Here is a 25338-nt window from a genome sequence, read left to right as displayed (position 1 = left end):
CCAGCGCCTGTGATCTCAGTCAGAGCCGGAAAAGTGGGATTGCGCTCAGAAACCTGCATCGGCCCCACGAAGGCGCCCTGCCTAGGCAATCCCAGGCCCAAGGAACCCAGCCCGTACGCACGTCCCATGCTGGTGGTTGTGGAGCTGGGAATGCACAAAGACACTGGCAACAGCCCATGCAGATGCCTATCACTGATAATCTCAAGCTAAGCCTTCCAGTCTGGGTGCACATGTGTGCACGCTTCCATGCCAGTGGTGCCAGGTGGAGTCACACACACCATAGGTGGTTGCGGAGCTGGGAATGCTCAGTGCTGCTGGTGCTGGTGCGGGCTCACGTGGGCACCGGGCACTAGTAATCTTAGGTGGAGCCTGCCGCCTGTGTGCGCGCCCCACCTCCACCATCTCAGGCCGAGCTGGACTGTTCTTTCTTCTGCTTGAGCATCCACCCTAACTCAGCTCCTTCCCCTCTATCTCAGACTCTCCACTTTGCTCGGCTCCAAACAAAAGTGCCCCTTCCTCAGATCAGTAATGAAAGTGAAATTCCCCGTTCTCTGTTTTTTTCTTTAGAATGGATTATATATTAAACCACCTTTTTGCCAAGTCATACCTTTGTCTGGTGTGTGTATATTTCAGGTGCTCCTGAGATTATTTCTGTGTTTAGTTGTTAAATTTATTGAAATTTCAAGGGGAGAGACCGGGAGCACCCTTTATGGTGCCATTTCTCTGACGTCACTCCAAGATAGGGTTTTTTATAGACAATATAAAACTGTGTCTTGCCTTTTCGAATTAAATTTGACAATCTCAGCTTTTTAAACTGGATTATTTATACCGTTTACATTTCATATAATTATCAATATTATTGGTTTTAAATATATATCTTACTATTTCTGGTCTGTTTCCTGCTTATTCTTTATTCCTTCTTTTCTCTTTTGTTTTATTTGATTGAGTATATTTTAATATTCCATTTTATTTCCACAGTTGTATTATTAGTTCTGCCTCTTTGTTTATATTTTTCTGTGTTTGTCTTTCCATATTTAACTTTCTACAATCTATTTTCAAATAATATTATGCCACTTTAATTATAATGTAATAAGTGATGTATTCTTCCATTTCCCCCTTTAATCTTCCATGCTAGTATGGTTGTACATTCTATTTCCATGTATTTTATAACCTCCAGAATACATTATTATTATTGTGACTGTTGCTATTTTCAACAACCAGTTATCTTTATGTGTATTTAAAAGTGAGAAATGTTTCTCACTTTTATATTTATCAACATATTTACAATTTCCAGTGCTTTTTATTTTTTTGTAGACCTTAATTTCCATCTCATTTTTGTTTTTTCTTGAAGAACTTCCTTTAATATATTTTGTAGAGTCTCAGCTTTCATTTGTTTGAAAATATTTATTACAGTTTCTCGAATTTAATTTTGTCAATATGAAGGACATCAGTTCCTAAATGGATGAAATTAATAGACAGCTTAAAGAGAGAGGAAGATAACTGCCATGTCTAAAACAGAAAAGGTTTCAAATTTAGAAAAAGTATACAACTACCTCAATATAACAGTGTTAAGGGATAAACAGACAACTTTCAGATGCAGAAATTGAAAAGCTAGCAAGCATAGTCATTAATATTTAGGGATATGAAAACTAAAATTAATAATGAATATCCCTTTGCAATTATTAGGCCAAAGGAAATTAAAATATTGGATAGTTATATCATGTATTGGCATAGAAGAGAAAACACAAGAATCTTTATGAACAGTAGAGGTATGTGGACTACTCATTGGTGTTTAGATTGCTGGTGATATGAAGATTGTTATAGGCTTTTTGACCATTGAGCATTACTTATTCATATTGGCTGTATATATACCCTGTGATCTAGTAATCTAGTAATTCTGTTCTGGGTCTACAGCAAAAGGATAAAGAGTCTCTTTGAGTCCTCAAAGTCCATGTTCATTCAACTTCATAGAGAGACATAGTAGGGGCATTCATTGCATTATTTACTGAGGGGATGAGAAGGTGGGGGTATACTGAGTACCCATGACCAGAAGAATGAACACACTCGGGAGTATTCTGCAGCAAATCAAAGCAAGAGATTTGTTGTCAATATAACAACATGAATGGATTCTAAAAATAAAATTTCAAAACAAAAAATCGGGAAACAAAATGAAATCTACAACATATACATGCTATTTTAAAAAAATATAAAAAGTATGCACACGAAGGGGTCCTGACTCACCTCACACCATCTTTTTTAGGACAACTGAATTTTTTTCTGTACATTAAAGAAATATTTGCAAAATCAGTGGTATCTATGTTTAAAATGCTTTCTTCTTGCAGATGTTGATGAATGCCAAGCTATTCCTGGGGTATGTCAGGGAGGAAATTGTATCAATACAGTGGGCTCTTTTGAATGCAAATGCCCTGCCGGTCACAAGCAGAGTGAAACGACACAGAAATGTGAAGGTGAGTGTCCTACTTTTGAGTGTCTCTCCATACCTGCCCGATGACTCAAATCCAAGAAAAACCAACCTCATTTTAAATTTTGAAGAATTTAATCAGAATCAGAGTTCTTTAATTTGATATGAAAGTGGAATCATAATCTTAGGGTAGTTTTGTATTGGTTTGTGCATGTGGGTTTTTTTATTGGTTTGTGATTTGGGAAGAGCCAGTGGGCATTATGCGTCTTGGTTTAGTATCTTTGTTTTTATTTTGTAATGAGAATGGGACTGATCCAGCCATTTATACTTTTTCCTTAATGAAGTAGTTTGTCATTTCACTTAGAAAATTATATAAAAGATTAAAGCAGGTTGAAGAGAAGTGCAAGTGAAATACAGTGTCATGTGTAAAACAGTTCAGTAGAAGTTGGCATTCTGATACAGTATAAAATAAATATTTTAATTTTTATATTGAATATTATTGCTTGCCTGGCCACTACACTGAAAAACAAGCATAATTGACTCAGGGAGCATTTCGAAAGTACCATAATAGGTATTCTGTGAAAGAATATTATTAAAAAATTATAATTTTCTGGAATATGAGTTTTGGATTCTAGTGTTGAAATGTAAATTACATCGGCATTCTCCAATAAAATAAATTAATTTGTCATAGTTGTGATCCAAAGCTTTTGTGATCATTATAAAATTCAAGAAGCTTTTAAGTGTGTCTAAGTTTAATGAACATGGATTTAGAATAATTGTTATGCTTCTGGTAGTATTGAGGGATAATGTTTACCTTTTCAGTTACTTTGTCACCTGGATCAATTTATTTCAACCAAGGTAGTTTTCTAAAGATAGTACAGTATATCTATTCTCATTTTTTATGTGACATAAGCATTCTCATCTCCTCAAAGTTTAAAAAAAATTTATTCTAGGAATTTGTTTTTGCCAGTCTAACTTAACTGAGGTGGAAAAATGTATATGGGGAATACAGTAAATCTTAATTTATTTTATTTGCCTACTATGATCTTAACTGGAAGCATTTTCTGAGTTCAGTAGACTAAGAGTATCAAACATAATTGCTTCCTGTGAAAAAATGATCACAATTTCATTTAGACTCACTTACCTTCAATAACTAATATCTTCTGCTGCATATTATATAATTCTCTTGTTCTTTTCCTTTTCAAAAGGCAGTATTTTTTTTTTTGCTCAGTTATAATAAAATTATGTTCTTTTGTGTAGAAGAAAAAAAATGGGTAAAGGTAAAATCCAGAGTTGAATATAGAACACAAACAAGAATGTGAACTATTTTATTAGACAGGAGATGCTATTGTTTTAACACCAGAAATCATAATCCCATGAGCCCATAAGATATGTATCATCTCATATTTCCTATTTGTCTCAATTCATTTATAGTCAGACTCAAAATAATCTTCATAATTTTATTCACATTATTAAACTTAATCTCATGCTCACCCAAAAGAGAAGGCAATTAAAATGTGTTTAATTATTTTAAAGACCAAGTATTTTCTCTCAGTAACTGATAGCAAGAATGTTCAAGTAGTTTATGCTACTTAAATACAAGGTTGATAATCAAAGTCTGCCTATATTGGAAAGGTTAAGAAAAATACTTAACCTTTGGGACAATTTAGAGTTGGCACAGGCAATTGGACCAGGGAGTAGAGATCTGCAGAAAGCCTGGGTGGTGCTTGTGCGGTATCCTTGCTACTTTTTCTGTTTTCTCTCCTGACATTCTTGGGGTATTCTATTACTTAACATTTTGTCACCCCCTTCACTTTGTCCTTCTGGAATCTAGAACTCTCTAACTCCCTGGTCCAAACTAGATTCAAGGGTGATAGACTTCAGTACAAAGACAAAGTTTGATTATAGGTGAGAGAGCACAGCCACTGGCTGATTTAAATGGTTGTGACATTTCCATTAATCATCAAACAATGTATATTTCTTCTTTGTTGAAAACAGAATGAGCCTTTTCTCCATCACATTTCATCAAAACAACATATAGAGCCAAAACAGAGTTTGGAGAAAGACAGTGCAACTCTTTATTTGCACTTGTCTGTGTTCTTTAGGAAAGGAGGATATTGATGTAATGTAGGCACCTCCCAGAGCCCTGAATCCAGTCATCTCTTTCCTTGCTTCCTGCCCAGGCAGCCAAATCCATTTAACCACTGCCCAGAAAGAATTATGTGATTCAATATTTGGAATTGGTGGGAATAGCAGAAATTGGAAGGGGTGATTAGAATTTGAAAACTAAAGGTTTTATGAAGCCTTTCCTTTGTATATAAGTCATATTTATTTGGATATGTCTTACAAGTGACTATTACCAATTTTGAGGGGGTAAGATTGTTTTTCTATGTAAAAGATAAAGTGGCATTTCCTTATTAAAATTATTTAATGTGATTGGTAGCATAATGGATTTGGAAATACTGTAAACTATTGCTGCATTTAGTGACAGGTTTTAAATTATATTTCAGTTTATGTTTAATTTATATAGTGTCGGTGTAAAATGTTGACATAAATTTAGTGTTTGCTTCAAATAAAAATACAACCATAGTAATATCTTATGAATGTCAAAGGTAAGATATTTTAGTTTTTTAATGTGGATTTCAATGTAAATATAAAATAAAGTAGTTTTGGAAAATTTATTTTAAAATGATGCACTCTCTATTTCTACTATAGCACATATCATATTTCTGTTTATATGGCAATGAAATTCTCTAACGAATTTTTTTATGTCTGTAATTTACTAAATCTATTCAGAAATAAGAAAAGTCACTCCAGTGTTTTGGACCTGAGTGACTGCAAAGATGGTTGTAGCATTAATAAGAAATTGCTAAGTTAGCTTCTTAACTTTTAATTGTTTTGTCATTGATATTTTTTCTATTTACCACCTTGCTCTAACATTTGACTAAGATCCTTAAGGAAAAAAATTTATTGCTGTATCCGAGAACCTGGAACTGTTCATGGTATTTTGTAGGCTCCAAAATATATTTGTTAATTAATTAGGAGTTTGTATATAATAGTTTAATTTCTTTGAGTTGAGTTAAATGTCCAAAAAGAAGGTGAAATTTATGGCCAGAATTAAAATTGTGTTTAGAAAGAAGCTAATGATCATCATGGGAATTTTTCTTTCATCCAACTTTTTTTCATTTTCTTCATGATTTTATTTTGCTCTGTCTGATTGCCATTCAGAGACCAAGATCGTAAACATTAAATATGGGTTGGCATTTTTAGATCTTTGTATCTTTGTCCCTCTTCATTCACCTGCAGGTAGTGTTTCTGAGGTGAGGCACCTTTGCTCTCTATTTAAAAGAAAGAGCTGTCTTCTGCTGGTTCATTGGCATGTCTTCTTAACTAAAATCTTATCTTATAAGGCTTCTTCTGCTGAAAATTAAGTTTGCACATATATAGTTTATATTAAAATAAAAAAATGGGACATCATTCATCTCCCAATTCAACATCTGAAATATATGACTCAGTATCTGTCATTGAGGCTTGTTTTGTTTAATATCATTGGTTGGGTAGATTCTCACGGAGGATTCTTTTCATGTTCAGATAATGGACTACTGTAGAAGTAGTCTCTCTCTGCCAACTCATGTGTGCATATGCACACCTAAAGGAGAATCAGTTATTTTTCTTCTTACTCAGTTAGGGTCCCGGACTTAATAAAACCTCTTATGCCTACTGCAGTCATGTCTTATTTCTCCTGGGCCAGATTGGCTACAAAATCTTTTCCTATTTCTGTCATACAGTGAACAAAATGATTCTTTGGTGGAGTAAACTCTTTCTTCACATTTGAAGAGAAGGTGGTTTCAATTACTCGCTCAATTCAAAGATTCATTCATCTAAATATTTGTTTACTTTAAATGAAGAAGGCAAGCAGAACACCTTAATATTATCTAATATGAAATGGTATATCCAGACTTTCCGGAATTTGGGTTTTTTTTAAAAAATAATAAAACGTTATTTTGAATTTTAGTCCACTTGAATAAAACACACACAGGTGCCAGATGTCCTCGCATGATCCCCCTTCCAGACTATACCTTCTTTAACATTCCTTGAGCTAGTTACTCTTTCCTGGCTTAAATGGAAGGCAGGAAAATAGCATCACTGTATTGGAAAGTTTCCCTTCAATGGCTCTTTATAGGTCAGAGAGTTGTTTGCAGTTTATTCTGAAGAGTCTTCAGCTTTGGTCCATTACCACAGCATTTAGTTGTTTGAGATTTGTGACAACAAATACACTTATTTATGCTCATGAAACTCACAAAACTTGTTGGCACGGTACCTATAGCTGCTGCTCCAACTCTGCTTTGATAAACCGTGGAAAATAAACTTCTGTTCTAAACTGAAAAGTACTTGCTTTTACTCATATTACCGAAAGTGTTTTGACTTTATTTTTTATTTATTTTTTTAACTTTAAAATAAATGATAAATAAATTCATTGACTATTTCCAAAAAGGAAAATTATATATTAAAATTGAGATTCAAGTAAAGGGATTGTAAATATTGGCAAGAGATAAAACTTTTTAGGCCATCAATTTAAAAAACCACAAAACCATCATCTCTTAAGTTCTTTTAAAAAGAAATTTACAGCATATTAGTTAAAGCATAAATTTCCTCTTTCTTAAATAAGACAGCCAAGGCTGCTAAACCCAAACCTACTTTCTGCTCCTATAACAAATGAGTTATTTCTCCATCACAGCACTTTCTACATTGTATTTTAATTATTTTTCTTGTCTGATTCTGCCAGCACATTCTATGTACCAAAATAACGTTTTCCTGAAAGCTAATATTTATGGAGTACTTAATATGTTCTAGATGATAAACTACTTTTCATAGATTTTCTTATTTAATCACCACACAGTGCTGTGAAGTTGGTTACCGTCATGAACCCAATTTACAGATGAAGAAACTGAGGTACAGAGAGGCTAAGTAACATTCTTGAGGTGATATCGTAAGAAAGCACAGAGCAGCCAGGATTCCAACTTGCTAGACTCACTCCAGAGCTTCTAATCTTAGTGAGTGTTGAGCAAACACGGGAGGATAACCTGGCAGCATATGCCCTAGCCCACAGAGTGCATTTCTTGGGGGAACATTCATGAAGACAGCAGCAGAACATGAACACGGTTCTCTCCTTGCTTATAGCATTACATGGTAATGTGCTGCGGTCCAGCAAGGCCAGAATCACACCCTGTTTGGTGATCCTTGCACTGGCGATGGAGTTTGCATGATTAAAGAAAGTATTGCCTATCTCATCTAATATGGTAAAGGCTGAAAAAAAATATGGAACCTTGACCTCCAGTTCTCCTTCTTCACCTCATCCTGCACGAATAGGGGAACTTTCCCTTTGTGTCATCAGGATTCAGTTGGTCCAAGCCTTATGTTTGTGGGTGCATACCTGACAGCTCACAGACTCCAGCCCATGTTCATCACCTCAGCAGTCTGCCCAGATGACCACTTTAAGCACAGTAGCCAAGGATAGCAAACAAGGACTAATTCTTGAAAAACTTAACCTTTCTTTCTAACGTATGTTCTACTGCCTCTTCTGGCTGGTGTATTAGATATATAGTCAATGGATTTTTGCTGTATTTTCTGTTTATAAATAGGAACATTTATTCTGTACCACTGTGCTAAAATAATTCACTTACTATGACTTTAGCATTGAAATTAAAGGTCTAGGAAACAAGAGTACAAATAAGTGGAACTTAAGTAATTCTGTCTTTATTCATAGAAAGGAGTCAATAGCAGAGGTCTAAAGAAACAGTTTCAGAATAGCCAAATACACTATTCCTTTGAAAAAATAAGAAAGGGAAAATAAATTTAAAAGAAGAGTACAGAGCTAGCCTATCTCTTCTAGATACTAAAACATGTTAGAAAGCTGAAATATCTAAATTACTATGCTACCAACATGTAAACAAACTGCCCAGTGGAACACAATGGAAATTCTAGTACAAGAACCCAAATATCTAACATTTAAATCAATGGGAAAACAATAGAATATGCAGTGAATAATATCATTTTAAGAAAAATAATTTGATGTCCATACATCACATCTTATACCAAGATAAATCTTAAATGAATCTAAGACATAAATATCAACAGAAAGAGAATAGTGATGTTAAAAATAATCATGGGAATTTTTATAGAGTCTTAGATCTGAGAAAATATTTATTATATGTTACTTCACCAGAAAGCTCTAGAGGTATAGATTGGTAATTTCAGGCACATTAGATAAAATAACTTGCAAGGCAATGAAAGGAAAAAAAAACACTACAAGTAAGAATAAAAGACAAATGATAAACTCAGAAAACATTTGCAACTCATAACACAAATAACAGCATGTTTCTAATACATAAAGAGATTCTACAAATCAATAACAAATATCCGATTAAAATGTTCAGGGAGAAGAATTGGCTGTTGACAACAAGGGAAATACCAGTGATCAATACACTAAAACATGCTTATTCTTACTTAGAATAAGAAATTGCAAAATAAAACTATGAGATAACATTCTTTACTTATAAACCTTAATAAAATAAAAGTTCTAATGGAAAAACTGTTGTGAGGATTTTGGGAAATAGACAATCTTAAAATTTTCTGTTAAGAAAACAACCTGACCAGGTGGTGGCACAATGGATAGAGAGTCGGACTGGGATGCAGAGGACTCAAGTTCAAAACCTCGAGGTCACAAGCTTGAGTGCAGGCTCATCTGGCTTGAGCATGGGCTCACCAACTTGAGTGCAGAGTTGCTGGTTTGAGCATGGGATCATAGACATGAACTCATGGTCTCTAGCTTGAGCCCAGAGATCACTGGTTTGAGCCCAAAGATCACTGGCTTGAACAAGGGGTCACTTGCTCTGCTGTACCCACTCCCCCCCCATCAAGGCACATATGAGAAAGCAGTCAATGAACAACTAAGGTGCCACAACGAAGAATTGATGCTTCGCATCTCTCTCCCTTCCTGTCCTTTTCTCTATCTCTCTGTCTCTATCACACACACACACAAAAAGAACATTATACTATGAAATTAGTAAACCAGAAAAAGCTAAAAACTATATGATTTCACACATAGATGGGATATAAAAATGAGAATCATGGACATAGATAAAAGTGAAGTGGTTACCAGGATGGGGGGGGGGAAGGGAGGCAAATATACAGTGACAGAAAATGATGTGACTTATGGACACACAACATAACCAACGGTTCAAATGCTATAGAAATGCTTGTCTGAAACCTGTGTACTTTTTTTTTTTTCTGAAGCTGGAAACGGGGAAAGACAGACAGACTCCTGCATGCGCCCGACCGGGATCCACCCGGCACGCCCACCAGGGGCGATGCTCTGCCCACCAGGGGGCAATGCTCTGCTCCTCCAGGGCATCGCTCTGCCACGACCAGAGCCACTCTAGTGCCTGGGGCAGAGGCCAAGGAGCCATCCCCAGCGCCAGGACCATCTTTGCTCCAATGGAGCCTTGGCTGTGGGAGGGGAAGAGAGAGACAGAGAGGAGGGAGAGGGGGGTGGAGAAGCAAATGGGCGCTTCTCCTATGTGCCCTGGCCAGGAATCAAACCCGGGTCCCTCGCACGCCAGGCCGACGCTCTACCGCTGAGCCAACCGGCCAGGGCCAACCTGTGTACTTTTATTGATCACTGTCACCCCATTAAATTAAATTTCCAAATACTACTACTACCACTACTACTAAATTCCTGATAAGAGTGTATACTTGGCACTACCTCTCTAGAGGGCAATTTAGAACTCTATCAAAATTACAAACGTACCTAACATGTATCCTGTAATTTTTATTCTAAGAATTTATCCTGTCCTTAATCAAGAAATGATCGACTTATAAACTGATTTCTCCTGTCTTCTTTTATAATAGCAAAATATAGTAACTTATACCTGATACTAAACTGATTAAATTGTGAATTATGTACACAGTAGAAACTATCCTTAAAAAAGATTGTAGACTTTATATATTGATACAAAAGTATGTTTAAGATATTTTGTTATAAGTTGTAAAACATTTTCATTTTCAAAAAGGTTGTATGTGTGTGTGCTTAGTTATGCATAGAATACCCACAGAAGAAAATTAGAAATCTGTGTCACTTGATATTCTGGGGTGGAAATTGACTGACTTGGAGGAAGAGGTGGAAAGGAGAGACTTCTCCTTGAGTGCCCTAAGGTTAAGTTTTTGACTTTGAACCATGTAAATGTATTATTTGCTAAAAAAAATTAAAATCAAAAAGGAAGAAGGAGAAAGACAATTTATCCTTTCTCTGTTAAGCTATGAACTAACTCCTGTAGCAGAATTCTTGTCTCTCTCCTGGTGGCTTGGAACAGTGCATCCAAGACTATTAGAGCCTCTGTAACGAGGCATTGCAACCTTTGTTCCCCAGGACCCCAAGTGTATCCATGGCACAGTACATGCTACTAAGCAGGTAATATATATACATCTAGTGCTTATCAAACGAATAAGCTTTCATGTGGAATGAAAATCTGGGATTTGAGCAGAATTTCACTTACTCTTAAAACTATTACTTTTATGAATCATTAAGTGCTTTTGAGCATCAAATGAAATGTGTTGGACTTTAATAGTCCTGTCATTAATTGTCAAGGGAAAACAATCTTATTAAAATATGTTGAGTGACTTGAAGTAGGAGTAAAATAGACAGTAAGGGAGAGGCAGGTCAGAGATGATAATTACAGTGAAGCTGAGTATAATTTGCTTTTGACAAAAACACAAGCATTATTTAAAAGGGCGTATGTGGTAGTCATATTATGAAGAAAGATGTTCTTAAATCATCTTTAAATGAAAAGCTGATAAAATCTTGGTCATCAACTGCAAGTGAGCTGCACAGCCCGGTGAAATTAGAACTGATGTAGTGGTCAAAACATAGCCACTCCTTGGCAGTTGGGTTAGACTTTCAAAGTGGAAAACAGGTCAATCCTTTTCTACTTTATGGTTTTTGCGTTTGTTTATTACAGCAATTTAGCTCTCTCTTTCTCTACATACACACACAGATATATGTAGCTCTTTTTCTGAGTTGAACAGAATTGTATTAAACATAGGATTTGTTTTGTAACAATATCTCATTATTATTCCACCTGCAGCCTGCTTTTATGTAGTTAATTATCTAAAATAATATACTAAGCACCCATGAAACCACCAAAAACAAAAGCTAGGACCATGACAATTACCTGCACTACCCATGGTGCTTACTTCCCTCCCCACAGAACCATCACTTTCTATCCAGGAATCAACACTTTCTTGCCTTTTTTGGGATACTTTTATTACACCTATAGATAATCCATTCATCATTATTATTGTTATCATCAATCACTATTATTATTACTATTTTAGTTTTTAAGACTACAGAAAAGGTTTAATGCTGTTGTGGAGCTTACTTTTTACAGTTAGTATTAAACATAATGATTCATCTATATACTTACATGTTGTTCTACACACACACACACACACACCCCTTGTTTCGTAACAAGGTGTCTCCTTCAGAGTAGGGCCCACTGTTCTCCCTAGTTTGTTCAGCCATGGAGCCAGGGTCATGTTGGTTTTCCAGAGGAATTTTTATCCTTTTGATCCATTTATTTCTAAAAGGTGACTCATTCATATTTCTATCATGATTGATCTCTCAGTAAGCAGCTCATGTCAGACCATCATGAGCATTCTGGAACCTGGGTCCCACTTACTGTTGTTCGGTGCCTACTGGGGAACAAGAGCCTCATAATTCATCCTCTTCAGTTAGGAGACCTCCGCCTCATCCCTGTGTGATGCCCCGATTAGTGAGGAAGCATCTGCTGAGTGGTCACTAATCCTCCTCTGACTCACAGAGTTAACATCATCTTCTAGATTACTCTTTAAGGCCCTTCCATGAGGCTATGGGCTCATAATACAGATCAAGAAATCATGCAGGAGAAACAGAGATACTGCAAACATTACCCTAATCCTAACCCTCCACTTCCCCATTCCCCACAGCCTCTCCCCTAAGAGCAAAATTATAAATTTTTCTTAACACAGGGACAATAATGGAAACTCTTTTGGTCATTTCCTTGTGATACCTTGGGACCCAAAATTAAATAGTCTTAAACTTCTCATTATAACTCTTACTCCCCAACCAAGTTCTTCTAATCTGATTTTCAGGTACTTTCCATAGTGCCTCAACACCTAATATAGAGCATTCTCTCAGTAAGTGCTTGTTAAAGAAATATATGAGTGAGGCAATGGGTTGTTTTCCATATTCTTCCTCTTCTTTGCTTTTCCCTAGGCTCACTGTCTTCCAGCCCTTCCACTTGGTCATCCTTTTTTTCCATTGGGCTAATTGACATATAACCTTATATTATATGTTATGAATGTCTTTTAATGGAGCTAACAGCTTTGAGAATCAAAGCCCATCTTAACTTGCCATGCTATGTATGCTAAGCAGAAATGACATCCAGCAGGATATGTCTGTTTCCCTTACTCTCTTTTTTTTCTCCCTCCATATAAAATAGACAATTACTTGTATTCATGTGAATTGATAGTAAAAGTCCTTTGCTGTTAGGAATCTGCTTTCATGATGTACTCATCTTTGGAGGCAAAGCATTGAGTAGCTTATAGATTTGGAGCATATGTATTAAGAATTATAATCTATATTGGGCCCTGGCCAGATAGTTTAGATGGTTAGAGCATTGTCCCAAAGCACAAAGGTTGCTAGTTCAATTCCTGGTCAGGGCACATACAGGAACAGATTGATGTTTCTGTCTCTCTCTTCCTTCCCCTCTTTCTTAAAATCAATAAAATAAACATTAAAAACATTTTAAATATAAAATGGAAATATGAACCATTTATGCTTTTTAAAATCATTGGAAAGGGCATAGTGGCCCTGTGGCAGGATAGCAGTGGGGTCCCCTGTATGTCTCATTATTGGAAAGGTCACATCCAAGAAAATGAGACCCATGGGGAAGAATGATAGGATGTCCAGTGGGGGAGCTGAACAGCAGCCCAGATCTGACATTGGAGGCAGAATTAGCACATATGACTTCCTAGCATATTTACCGGAAGTTGCCAATTTCAACTCTTAGTTTCTACCCACAAATGACTTCCACTATTAAAACACGTGCATTAAGTAACTTGGGCACTGGCTTGACAGTCTTAGTCAACAGCAATATTTCTAGGGAGTTACCAAAGTGACATCACTCCTTTAACTTCAACCCAAACAAAATGGCTTACACGGAAAGTTGCACACATACTTTCTATGAAAGCTTGGAGGAGAAAGAGATTCTTTATTTGAGGCACAGTATGTAACATCATCAGTACGAAGACGAGTCTGTGAAAAAGACATGTTCCAAAAGAAAAAATTTAACAAGAAGATATTCTTTAGCATGTCATCCAGGTTGTGAATCAAAATTAGGAATATTCACATTGCATTTTAACATTTGTAACAAATTTATTTTTTAAAATTTTTATTCCAATAACAAGAGGAAAACTTTTTAGAGAAATGACAATTTACATTTTAAGTACAATTCAAAAAAATAAAGGTAGCCTGACCTGTGGTGGCGCAGTGGATAACGCGTCGACCTGGAAATGCTGAGGTCGTCGGTTCAAACCCTGCGCTTGCTTGCCTGGTCAAGGCACATATGGGAGTTGATGCTTCCAGCTCCTCCCCCCTTCTCTCTCTCCCTCTCTCTCTCCTCTCTAAAAAATGAATAAAGAAAAAAAAAAAAAAAAAAAGGAAAAAAAAAATAAATAAAGGTGGAGAGAGAAGAGAGCATAGTGGCCAATAACCCAAGATTTGGGACCCAAATGTCAGGGTCTGTCCTCCAGTTGAACCCTGTTAATCCCTAGCATATTAATGCCTTTGTCTTTATAATAGAGATAATAATGGTATATTTTTTTGCATTAGGGTTTTATGAGTATTATATATGATATAGAAAGAATTTGGCATTTTAGGTGTTTGTTAAAGAAGGCAGGGATAGCACAATTTAATTGTAAAAGATTCAATAAACCATGTGATTTGAGATCTTTAAAAATTAATTGTAAAAGTTCTAATATAACATTTCAATTATGACTTTTGGTAAAGTTTCCTATAAATAAGCTCTTTTAATTCTAAAAAAATTAACAAAATTGACCTACTAGACTACTAGAGTATATATTTACCTAGTCTGATGAAAGTATTCACAAACAATGAAATAGACCCAAATCCATCATCATGATGAGGGAACATGAAACTGTGGTTTTAGATTATCCATTAATTCCTGACTGGTCTCAGCCTGTTTTTTGCTCCCCCAACCCCAGTTCCACCCAAATTACAGAAATGGACATTTGAGACCCAGAGGACTTGATTTATTTAGCATAACACAATGGTCAGGAAATTGCATTTTAGTGGATTCAGAGAAACTTTCCCAAATGGTGGGGACCAGTGTTGTTTCCCTGGTGCCTTTGTATATTTAAATCCTTTTTAAAATATGAAAAAAAAAAGCATGGTAAAGTAATTTCCATTATTTTTGCAGCGCAGTTTCTGCTGAAGATCACTGGAAAAATTGAGAGCCTCCAGAACACCTTTCTCAGAAACATAAAATTAGGTGTGTGTTAATGATAGAAAAATCTATTCTACCCTGGAATGAAAGGATCAGATGAACATTTTTGAACTTTGCTATTAGGGAAAAAAAGATATAAACTGAAATATACCTCCTTAATGTCTTCATTGTACTTACTAAATAATTTGTTTCATAGTGGGAATGGAACATAAACTAAAGAAATTGCTAGTTTTACAATATTTCTGACATACATCTTTAGCTTCTGTTGAGAGAGAGAGAGAGAAGGAAAGAAAAGCTATTTCACAAATTACCATGGCTCAGTGCCTGAAGGAAATTAGTCTGCTCTAAAGAAATATCCTGCTGTAGTCAAGTAAAAATGTAACAGAACTTGAAATATAATACCTTGATCCAGGACTGCATTTCTTGTAAGTGTTGTCACTTACTGACTGTTGTATATACTTCATTCAATACCCAGGCATTGAAAAAGGTATGAAGAACTGGTGAAAATTTTTACAGGCTGCTAATTTATTTTAGATGTTTCCATTTAGTAAAGATAAAAATAAACAAAGCTGTGAAATGCTTGAATTATCTTTCTTTGTTAGTCCCAAGCTGGGAATCTTTTTCTTAATGTAATCCTTTCATATTTTCGTGTGAAATGTTCCTCATCTGTGCTTTGCCTATGCTAGATTTTAGGACGATTTGGGTGCTAAATACATTGGGTTTCCCAATGGTATTTTCAGGGTAATATGAATGACTGAAAGTTTTAACTGGGGTCACCTGCTCTATTGGTCAAAGTCAGGTAATTTGTTTCTCCAAGTCTCTGTTGTTCTCCTTACTTTCAGAAGCATTTATTTCAAGGACACAAAATTAAGGAAACCAAACAAATACATAAATTTAGTTATGGTTTGAGTATGTTTCTTTTAATGTCATCATATGGATATTAGATTAGTTACTGTGGTTTTTTTGTGTTTTGTTTTTTTTTAAATGTAAGCTTTGGTTTTCCTCGTGGGCTGTGGTTTCGTATTTCACATGCTAACATGTCTTTTTCAGTTTAGCTGTGAAAACTATCTGAGGTGTATTTCTGTCCCACTCTAGCAGCAGCAGCACGTTTAGGGTAAGTGCATGGCTGAGTTGCGAATCTGTACGGCTAAGTTCCGGTGAGCAGCAGAAGACAGTTTGGGCAATATTTACCAATAGCTATTTGCCGTCATTCAAAATTTAGTGTGGCTTGATTTAATTACCTGTTTCTGGTGCTGATCTGTAGCATAAACATATTCTTCAGCTATAGATTCTTGGAAATGTTATCAGGACTATATGACTATACATCAAAATTTTCCTTTCCCCTTCGGGATATGATACTATAATAGTTCTATCACATAGAAGTAAACAGCCTTTCATCTTGTTCTTACTGTATTAGGAATACCACTCACTAATCCAACAAAATTAAATTTTTTTTTTTTCATTTTTCTGAAGCTGGAAACAGGGAGAGACAGTCAGACAGACTCCCACATGCGCCCAACCGGGATCCACCTGGCACGCCCACCATGGGGCGATGCTCTGCCCACCAGGGGGCGATGCTCTGCCCTTCCTGGGCGTCGCCATGTTGTGACCAGAGCCACTCTAGCGCCTGAGGCAGAGGCCACAGAGCCATCCCCAGCGCCCGGGCCATTTTTGCTCCAATGGAGCCTTGGCTGCGGGAGGGGAAGAGAGAGACAGAGAGGAAAGCGCGGCGGAGGGGTGGAGAAGCAAATGGACACTTCTCCTGTGTGCCCTGGCCAGGAATTGAACCCGGGTCCTCCGCACGCTAGGCCGACGCTCTACCGCTAAGCCAACCGGCCAGGGCCAAAATTGATATTTTGATTATTATTTTTTTAATCTGGTAAAAGAAAGGATTAAAAAAGTAATATATCCTTTAGCATTCCAGTTTAATTTAAAACTTCTATTCAACTTTCATTTTCCAGTTCTCTATTACAGAGAGTAGACCTTATATTTGAGGTTGGTTTTCCCAAATGATATCCTGAACTTTAATTATCACATAAACCTCACCCACATGCTATGATTTCCAGTTTTATTACTTTTTTAAAAATATATTTTATTTATTGATTTAGGGAGAGAGGAGAGAAGGAGAGCAGGTGGTGGTGGGGGGGGGGCAGGAAGTGGAAAGCATCAAGTTGTTTAAGTTGCTTCTCGTATGTACCTTGACCTGGCAAGCCCGGGGCTTCGAACCAGCGACCCCAGCACTCCTGGCTGATGCTCCATCCACTGTGCCTCTGTAGGTCAGGCTCCAGTTTTATTACTTTAAGTTAGAGCAAACTCCTCAAGACATTGTGGGACACTCTGAAGTACAGAACCCTTCTAGCTCGGGGTCGACAGACGTTTTCTGTAAAGAGCCAGATTATATACATTTGAAGATACGGAGGTCACTCTTTGTCACAAATATGCAGCTCTGTCATCCCCGCACAAGCATGAAAGCAGCCATGGAAAATAAATACATAAACAAGTGGGTGTAGCTGTGTTCTACTAAAACTTGACTTACAGAAGTAGGCAATAGGGTTCAGATTGTCAGTACAGTCTTGATTATCATTATTCTTGCCTCATTTCAAATTGTCCTCTTTCTAATTCTGTAGTTATTTTCTTAGTGATGAGATAATTTTTGGTGGATCATGGATAAGCAGTGTTTTATTTTAATAGTTATAATAATTTTAATAAAATGTGTTAAGGAATAAACATAACTAGTATATCATAACTATGTATTTATGGGTGTTATTCCTGAAAATATTATTGATTAGAACAAAGATCATGTCACATTTTTAAAAACAAAGACTTAAGTTTTTTTAGAGCAGTTTTAGGATAATAGCAAAATTGGAATGAGGTACTGAAATTTCTCTTATATCCTGCCCCCACACACCCATTGCATCTTTTATTATCAACATCTGCCACCAGAGTGGTACATTTGTTACAGCTGATGAACCACATTCACACATCATAATCACCCAAAGTCCACAGTTTACCTTAGGGCTCTCTCTTGGTATTGTACATTTCATGGATTTGGATACATTTAAAATGACAGGTATTCATCATTATAGTATCATACAGAGTATTCTCGCTGCCCTAAAAATGCTCTCATTTTAAATTTTAAAATGAGAATATACATGGAGAATAAATAAAAAGTAATATAGCTGATTTCAGGGATAAAGCGGTAGGTATGGAGATGTGGCTCTTTAAAGACTAGAATTTGAGAAGTGACATTGTAAAATTTATCATCATCGTCATCATCATCAGAAAGCCATTTGACTTCCAAAAATAAATGCTCTTCAGCTGGAACTCACGGTCACCATTATGTTTGCCAGAGAGTTCCATAGAGAAAGGAATGCCCTGCTAAGATCATACTACATTTAGCTCTATTACTTTTCTTTCTACGTCTACCTTTCTTACCTCTAATTATCACCTTCTAGTCTTCTACCGTTCTTTAAAGCATTGCTCTTTTTTGGATCTTCTCGACTATCACCTAGAGTGCAGTTGGTAACCTGGCCATTCCTAAAATTAGCAAAGAGAAAATGTGCTGCACATCGTTACCGTCATTTCAGGTTGTTCTACTTTTCTGTATCTACTGTGTGTGTACGGGATATGAATCACTGCAGCACTCAGAAAGAAGGGATTGTGTGCTATTGCAGTTAGTATTGTATTTTACTTTTTTAAACATAACTTTTCAAGAGGAACAAAAATTATAAGCAAATATTTTCTAAATTACTGCTATATGCTTGACATAAATAGGTTCTGTTTTAACACGAAGACATATATAGAAAGTGCTTCCAATGATATTTTGAAAAAAATATCAGAGGTGGTTTTCTTGTTTTGTTGAGTTCTAAGAACAACAGGTTTGAAGCCTTTGAGTATACTTTGTAATAGAAAACATTTGAAGTTTGCTAAAACAATTCTGATCCAATACTTTAGTAAAACCATATTGTGAATATTTAGTTGTAGGCTTAGAAAATTAATTCAGCATAACAAACTCATACAATGCAGCTATTCACAAATTAGATTATTATAATTTTTCCTCCCACATGGAATATTTTTCCTTAATTTACTGTTATAGAAAAAAATATTTTTCATAATTAACTAGTAAATAAAAACAGGATGTATAGCATTCTGGCATTTATTTCAAATTTGATTTTATATTTTAAAGCATTTCTTTTATATTTTCCTTATAGCTTCAAGATGGAAGATGGGGTTTTTTTTTCCATAAAATATAGTGTTGCAATTTTATATAAACCCTGTGTATATAGGATTTGTGACTGAGTAATTAAACATTAATATTTGTGTATTGAATCAAGAAAGATGTGGATCTCATGAATAAAATGTATTCTAAAATATGCTCATCTTTAAGAAGGTAATTAAAATTTCATTGTTCTTTAAGGAATATTACTATCTTGATCATTTGCATAACTAGTGAGCAGCAGGAATGAGATGAAGGAGAAAAGAAGGGGGTGAAGAGAAAGGAGAAGACTGTCCTGCCTTCGGCGGTTCACCCCTTTCCTCCAGGCTGTGTATAAAGGGAACCCTTGAAGAGGTTGAAGATAACAAAGGGGAGTGAGGATCATTTTTGGAAAGTGCTGTCTATAAACTACTACAGTGTGAGGAGGAGGAATAGAAGAGCTGGAGCCTGACTTGTATCTGAAAAGTCTTAGTACTGCATTTCCAGAGTTTGAAAGGCAAAGGATACATGGGTTTCCCACCTTCTTGGGAAGGACCTCGTAGAAAGGAGATGGGTGGTGTGGTCTTGAGAAGGGCACTGACCACACCGACTCCTGGAGATTGGGTGACCCCAGCCTAGGGGTAAACTGTCAACAAACTGGTGCTGATGGCCAAGTTGTAAGGGGCCAGTTAAAGGAGGTATATGTCTGGGGTCAGTGGTGAGAGGTGAGAGACCTCAGCCTTGCCAGGTTTCCCAAAATATCAACAAAAGCATTAGGCTTTGGAGCCATTGTGTCCAGAGGGCACCGATGGCAGAAGCATTCATTCAGAAAAATATTTTTTGAGCTCCTGGCACACTTTTCTAGAGGAGTGAATGAAACAGATAAAAATCTGCGTGCTAATGCAGGTCATATTGTAGAAAGAAGGGACAGACAACAAACAAGGAAAATCCACACCATGTCAGACGTGGTGAAGCCATCAGAAAATCAGAGCAGGGTGAGAGCCTGTAAAATGTTAATGGGGCTGTGAAAGATGTGAGGGAACAAATCCTGGCTGTCTGGGGAGAGAATTCCGACAGAGACCAGTGAGCAGCGGCCCTGAAGCAGGGGCACTGAGAGGTATGGAGAAGCCGCTGGACAGGCCAGTGTGAACAGAGCGGAGTGGCACGGAGGAGACAGTAAGTGATGGGTTTAGAGATGCAGCCTGGGGCCAGACTTTTTGGAGTTTTATAGATCCTAAGTATTTTGGACTTTTGTTTGAGTTCTCAAGCTATTGGACGGTTTTGAACATAAGTTGAAATATCCTGACCTTAATTTTTAAAGATTTACTCTTAACTACTGAGTGGTAAAAACATAATAATGGGACCACTATGGAAGCAGGGAGACCAATTGGGAGGCTACTATGATGGTCTAAGTAAGATTCGGATAATAGCTTGGACCTGGAGTTTATTTGGTAAATGTGATGAGAAGTGGTTGAATTCCAGATGTATTAATATTTTGAAGGTGGAACCAGCAGAGTTCATTGACAAATCATTTGTGGGGTGGGAAAAGAAAAGAAAATCAAGTAATTCCAGGGCTTTTGGAATTGAAAGGATGAAGTTGCCATTAACTGAGATGGAGAACATCTGTGAGTAGAACAGGAGGGTGGGGGGAGATACCAGGAGCTTAGCTATTGATAGTTAATTTGAGACACTTATCAGACACTCAGGTAACATTTGTAGTTGCATATATGAGCTAAATTCAGGGGCAAGGTTAAGTCTGACAATATAAATTTTGGAGTCTTCAGCTTGTAGTTAACTTTTAAAGCCACAAGAATAGATGAGATCATGAAGGGGGCATTTTGATAGAAAATCCGAGGGCTGAGTCCCAGAGCACTTCAACATGTAGAGGTTCAGGAGATGAGGAAGGAGACAGATGAAAATGTCTGTGAGATTCTATCTTCCCCAACCAACTGAAATCTTTACCACCAGTACCTGTGCTCTGTCCGCCCCACTACAACTTTAAAAGTACGTGTAATAACTGCTAGCTAGGGAGGAAGGAAGAGAGAAATGGAAGGAGGAAAAAACCAGCCCTGCTTCTCTGTCACTGAAGGTTTCTAAGCCTGGAGCAGGCTCAAACTTGGGAGAAGAAGCTTTAACTGAGAGATTAGAGCTTGTGGTTGTCGAATTTGGGCAGACATTTTGTTCATCTTAAAGGGATAAGAAAACCTAAGGAAGCCACCTGAGATTTCCTGGGGTCAAGAAAGAACTATTCTACCTGACCAGGTGGTGGCGCAGAGGATAGAACGTTGGACTGGGATGCAGAGGACCCAGGTTCGAGACCCTGAGGTCGCCAGCTTGAGCACAGGCTCATCTGCTTTGAACAAAGCTCACCAGCTTGGACCCAAGGTCCCTGGCTCGAGCAAGGGATTACTCAGTCTGCTGAAGGCCCACGGTCAAGGCACATATGAGAAAGCAATCAATAAACAACTAAGGTGTTGCAATGAAAAACTGACAATTGATGCTTCTCATCTCTCTCCATTCCTGTCTGTCTGTCCCTATCTATCCTTCTCTCTGACTCTCTGTCTCTGTAAAAAAAAAAAAAGAAAGAAAGAAAGAAGGAACTACTCAAAAGAAAATTGCAAAATGGCAGTGGGAGAAAGATCAGAGTTGCTTTTTGCTTGCACTCTTGCCATTTCAATTACTCATTACCATATATTCTTTCAGTTTATATGAAACTATTGAAACCATTTCCAACTCCATGACTTACATTTGTAAGTCTACAAGCAAAAATGTAACTTTTACATAAATCATCAAACTGATTCTCTAAGTAATTTAAGGAAAAAATTCCAAGTGTGAACGTCTTTCAAATCTCAGTGAAGGCTCCCTGGGGTGTTTTGGTGGCCTTGAGAACTGACCAAATAACTTCCTATGGATAAGCAACAGTTCTGTCTTATACCATAAAGTAGTCATTCAGGTAGATAGTTGTGATGTTCTGTGCTCCGCTAGTCCAGTTAGAGAATGACCTAAGTGAGATCCAGTCACAGTCCTGGTGAGCCTTCCCAGTCAGCCATTTTGAATTTTCCACTTGGCTCAGAGAATGCTAATGGATGATGTGCATCACCCCGTAGAACAGATCAAAGTTCAGCAGAAGCTGAGCCTTAGAAGTGGTCCTTCCATATTCACACATACACCCTTATACAGCCTGTTTTATGTATAATACACAGGTAAATCTGTGTGGTTCAGTTACTTTATGGAATCTAAACTGGCTATGTATCAGTGTAACCTCTCAGGTGAATAAGAAATCAACCAAACCCAAGAAAACACAACTGTGCCAATTCAAAGATTAACTTTCTTAATTAGAATTGTTCATAGTTATGTCTTTGTACTGAGCATACTACTTTTGTTGAGTTATGTGGATAAGTCCTGCTGGGGGTGATGATGACGGAGACGCAAAGACCCGAATCCGTGGACCAGGTTCAGTGATGCAGATCCACTTTATTCAGGAAGTAAACTAGCTTATATACATGGGTTCAGCCTATAGGGTGTTACAGTGTGTTCTTCAAAGCCAATGGCTGAAAAGATCAGGGAACTGCGTGGTTGGCACTGAGTCACTTCCTTATAGCGGGCGAGCTCCCTTCCTGGGTATGCCTAGGAGGGTCCTAGGAGCTGGAGTATTCTCACAGCATTGCATCAGCCACAGCTGCTAGGAATTGCTCTGTGCTCCACCCACATATTTCCCTTCTCTTTTAATTAAGGCCAGTTGGATTTGATGAATGACAGCTTGCTGTTGTTGTAGCTTCTGAATGCTATGCATTATGCAATGGAACCCTAGTAGAACTAAAACAACTATAATACCTATTATACTATATGCTAATAGATTAGCTGGATTAAACAATGAGGCAAGCTTCTGTGATGTTTGACTAGTTAGGAAATAAAATGGGGGTCTTAAATAGGGGATTCTTCTAGAAGTCGGGATGTCATTTCCCTCCCATTGTGTTACAGAGACCTTCTAGGTGCTGTTAAACACAGTTCCGTTTTTATGGTAAAAAAAATGGACATAGGTCCATGCACTCCCCCTTCCCACAAAGGTCCCAGCGTCCAAACACAGAACCAATGGCTTGCCATGGGCTGCATACTGCACATGGTTGCAAGGCACATTACACAAATTACAACAACATGACAAATCATACAATTTCAACAATCACAAAGGTACACTTCACCAGTCTCTGAGCACTTTGCCAAAAGCGCAGAATATCCTCGACCTTCTTTCAAGCCATAGGAAAAGCTTCTCAGGACAGGGGAAGGGCCTGCAGCAAAGCCACCTCCCACCCCCATCAGGGTATTTCACATTGTCCAAAATCCGTAAGTCCATCCAACAAAGGAGCCAGTGCAAAGGGTTATAGTCCAGGAAATCAGTCCATGCACATGAGGTCTCAGCCACCCCCCTCATCCCTGCCATCCTGGCAGGTCTTACACTGTCCTAAAGAGGAGCATGTGGCAATGGCAGTCAGCATTTCCATCTCTGCTCTGGAAAGCATGATGGCATTCACCCCTATGTCCCAAAATGTCAGCGAACCCACCAGCGGCTTAGCAGGCACTCCCTGCCGTTCCAGCGGCCACTCGATGATGCAAGCCTGGCTTCCGTTCATCCTCTCACTGCAACTGCCGCTGTTTACCTTCTGGAGTCTGCAAATCACAACTCCGGCCCAATTCTCCTCATCCTCCAAAGATGAACTGAAAACACCAGCTCGCACTGCCAGGCTTGAGCCCCGGGCTGCCGCCGCCTGCATCTGGGAATCAGCGGTTACTATAGCACACACAAGCAAGAACAGAGCACCAGGGCCTGGGGGCCCGTCAGGGGCAATTCTCTGGGCCCGCCCCGCCAAAGCCTCCACATCCCCCCAGGTGATGGGGCATGCACGCCGGCCAAGAGGTCTTCTGGAGCACTGATGACCTCTTCCCCTCAGGCATAGTCAGTGTGGACAAGGCCAGGGCTGTGGCTTTGGACTGGTGAAGACTGAACCATTTAGTGGGTGCCCAGGAAACCCTGTCAAGCAGGTTGGGGGGTTCCTGGGATCCAAATTGGCTGAAAAACACAAGCATAACCTCTCCCTTGCGTTAGAAGAGGGTGTGATCCCACCACTGTGCCGTGGCTGGGTCCTTCCAGCGTCATTTCAGAGAGAGGGGCGGGGACAGAGAGAGCAAGAGATACAGAAAAATATTCAATAGACCAGACAGACAGAAAGATAAAAGACACATGGGGGCGTATAGGCTGGCCCATGGGTCTGCAGCAGGAACATGTGTTGGAGATAAAGCTGGGGTAGAAAATGCGTCTGAGAGGCTGGGGTGGGGCACTGAGGCCCGGCAGGGACTGCGGAAGTAGCGACTTCTGCTTTTTCCCGCGGCAGAGCTGATGGCGCAGTTAGCAATTTGGTTGGTTTTGTTTCTGCGCGCTCAGCCGCGATTTTGTCAAACTCGGAGGCTAAACTACTTTCCTCCTCAGTGGAGGGGAGTGAATAGGAAGGTGGCGGCTCCCCAGAGAGAGGGGCAGCCTGTAATATCTTTGGCACTGGCGGAGGGTCCCCAGCAGGAGCACCATTCAGGCAGGCATGTATCGCTGGCAGGGCAGGAATGAGGCCGAGAGGGAAGGTTTGTCCCCCATGTACTTCGGCTGAACGGATGCTCCGGAAAGCTCGGGCCCAAGTATCAGGGTCCCAAGTATCGGGGTCCCAGAGGGGCGCATCCTCAATCCAGGTTTTGAAACCAGAGAGAATCTCCCAGTAAGTACAGAGATCCTTTTCACAAACTTTAACTCGCCTACTCTGCAATAGGGCATAGAGGGCTCGAGCCTGCGGGGCTCGGGAGAGGGGGAGAAGGTTCCCCGTTGCAGAGGGTCACTCACCCGTCCTTTGAGCGCCGCTGGGTCCCTGTTCGAGGCACCAGAATGTGAACAAGTCCTGCTGGAGGTGAGGACGACGAAGACACAAAGACCCAACTCCGGGGACCAGGTTCAGTGACGCAGATCCACTTTATTCAGGAAGCAAGCTAGCTTATATACACAGGGTTAGCCTATAGGGTGTTACAGCGTGTTCTTCAAAGCCAATGGCTGAAAAGGTCAGGGAGCTGCCTGGTGAGCACTGAGTCACTTTCTTACAGTGGGCAAGCTCCCTCCTGGGTGT

At 38.5% G+C, this 25338-nt stretch overlaps 1 protein-coding gene across 1 annotated transcript in view; it reads left to right on the top strand.

Annotated features, from left to right (window-relative positions):
- Positions 1-25338, top strand: part of FBN2 (fibrillin 2) — a 286570-nt gene that overhangs the window by 101255 nt on the left and 159977 nt on the right. Inside the window, exon 7 of the mRNA XM_066276820.1 lies at positions 2343-2468. Coding sequence (XP_066132917.1) covers positions 2343-2468 — 126 coding nt within the window. The remainder of the gene's footprint in view (positions 1-2342; positions 2469-25338) is intronic.

This window comes from Saccopteryx bilineata, chromosome 4 (genome assembly GCF_036850765.1).
Source record: "Saccopteryx bilineata isolate mSacBil1 chromosome 4, mSacBil1_pri_phased_curated, whole genome shotgun sequence".
Classification (NCBI taxonomy): domain Eukaryota; kingdom Metazoa; phylum Chordata; class Mammalia; order Chiroptera; family Emballonuridae; genus Saccopteryx; species Saccopteryx bilineata.
The sequence above is the reverse complement of the archived record's forward strand: the minus strand, read 5'-3'. Positions and strand labels throughout refer to the sequence as shown.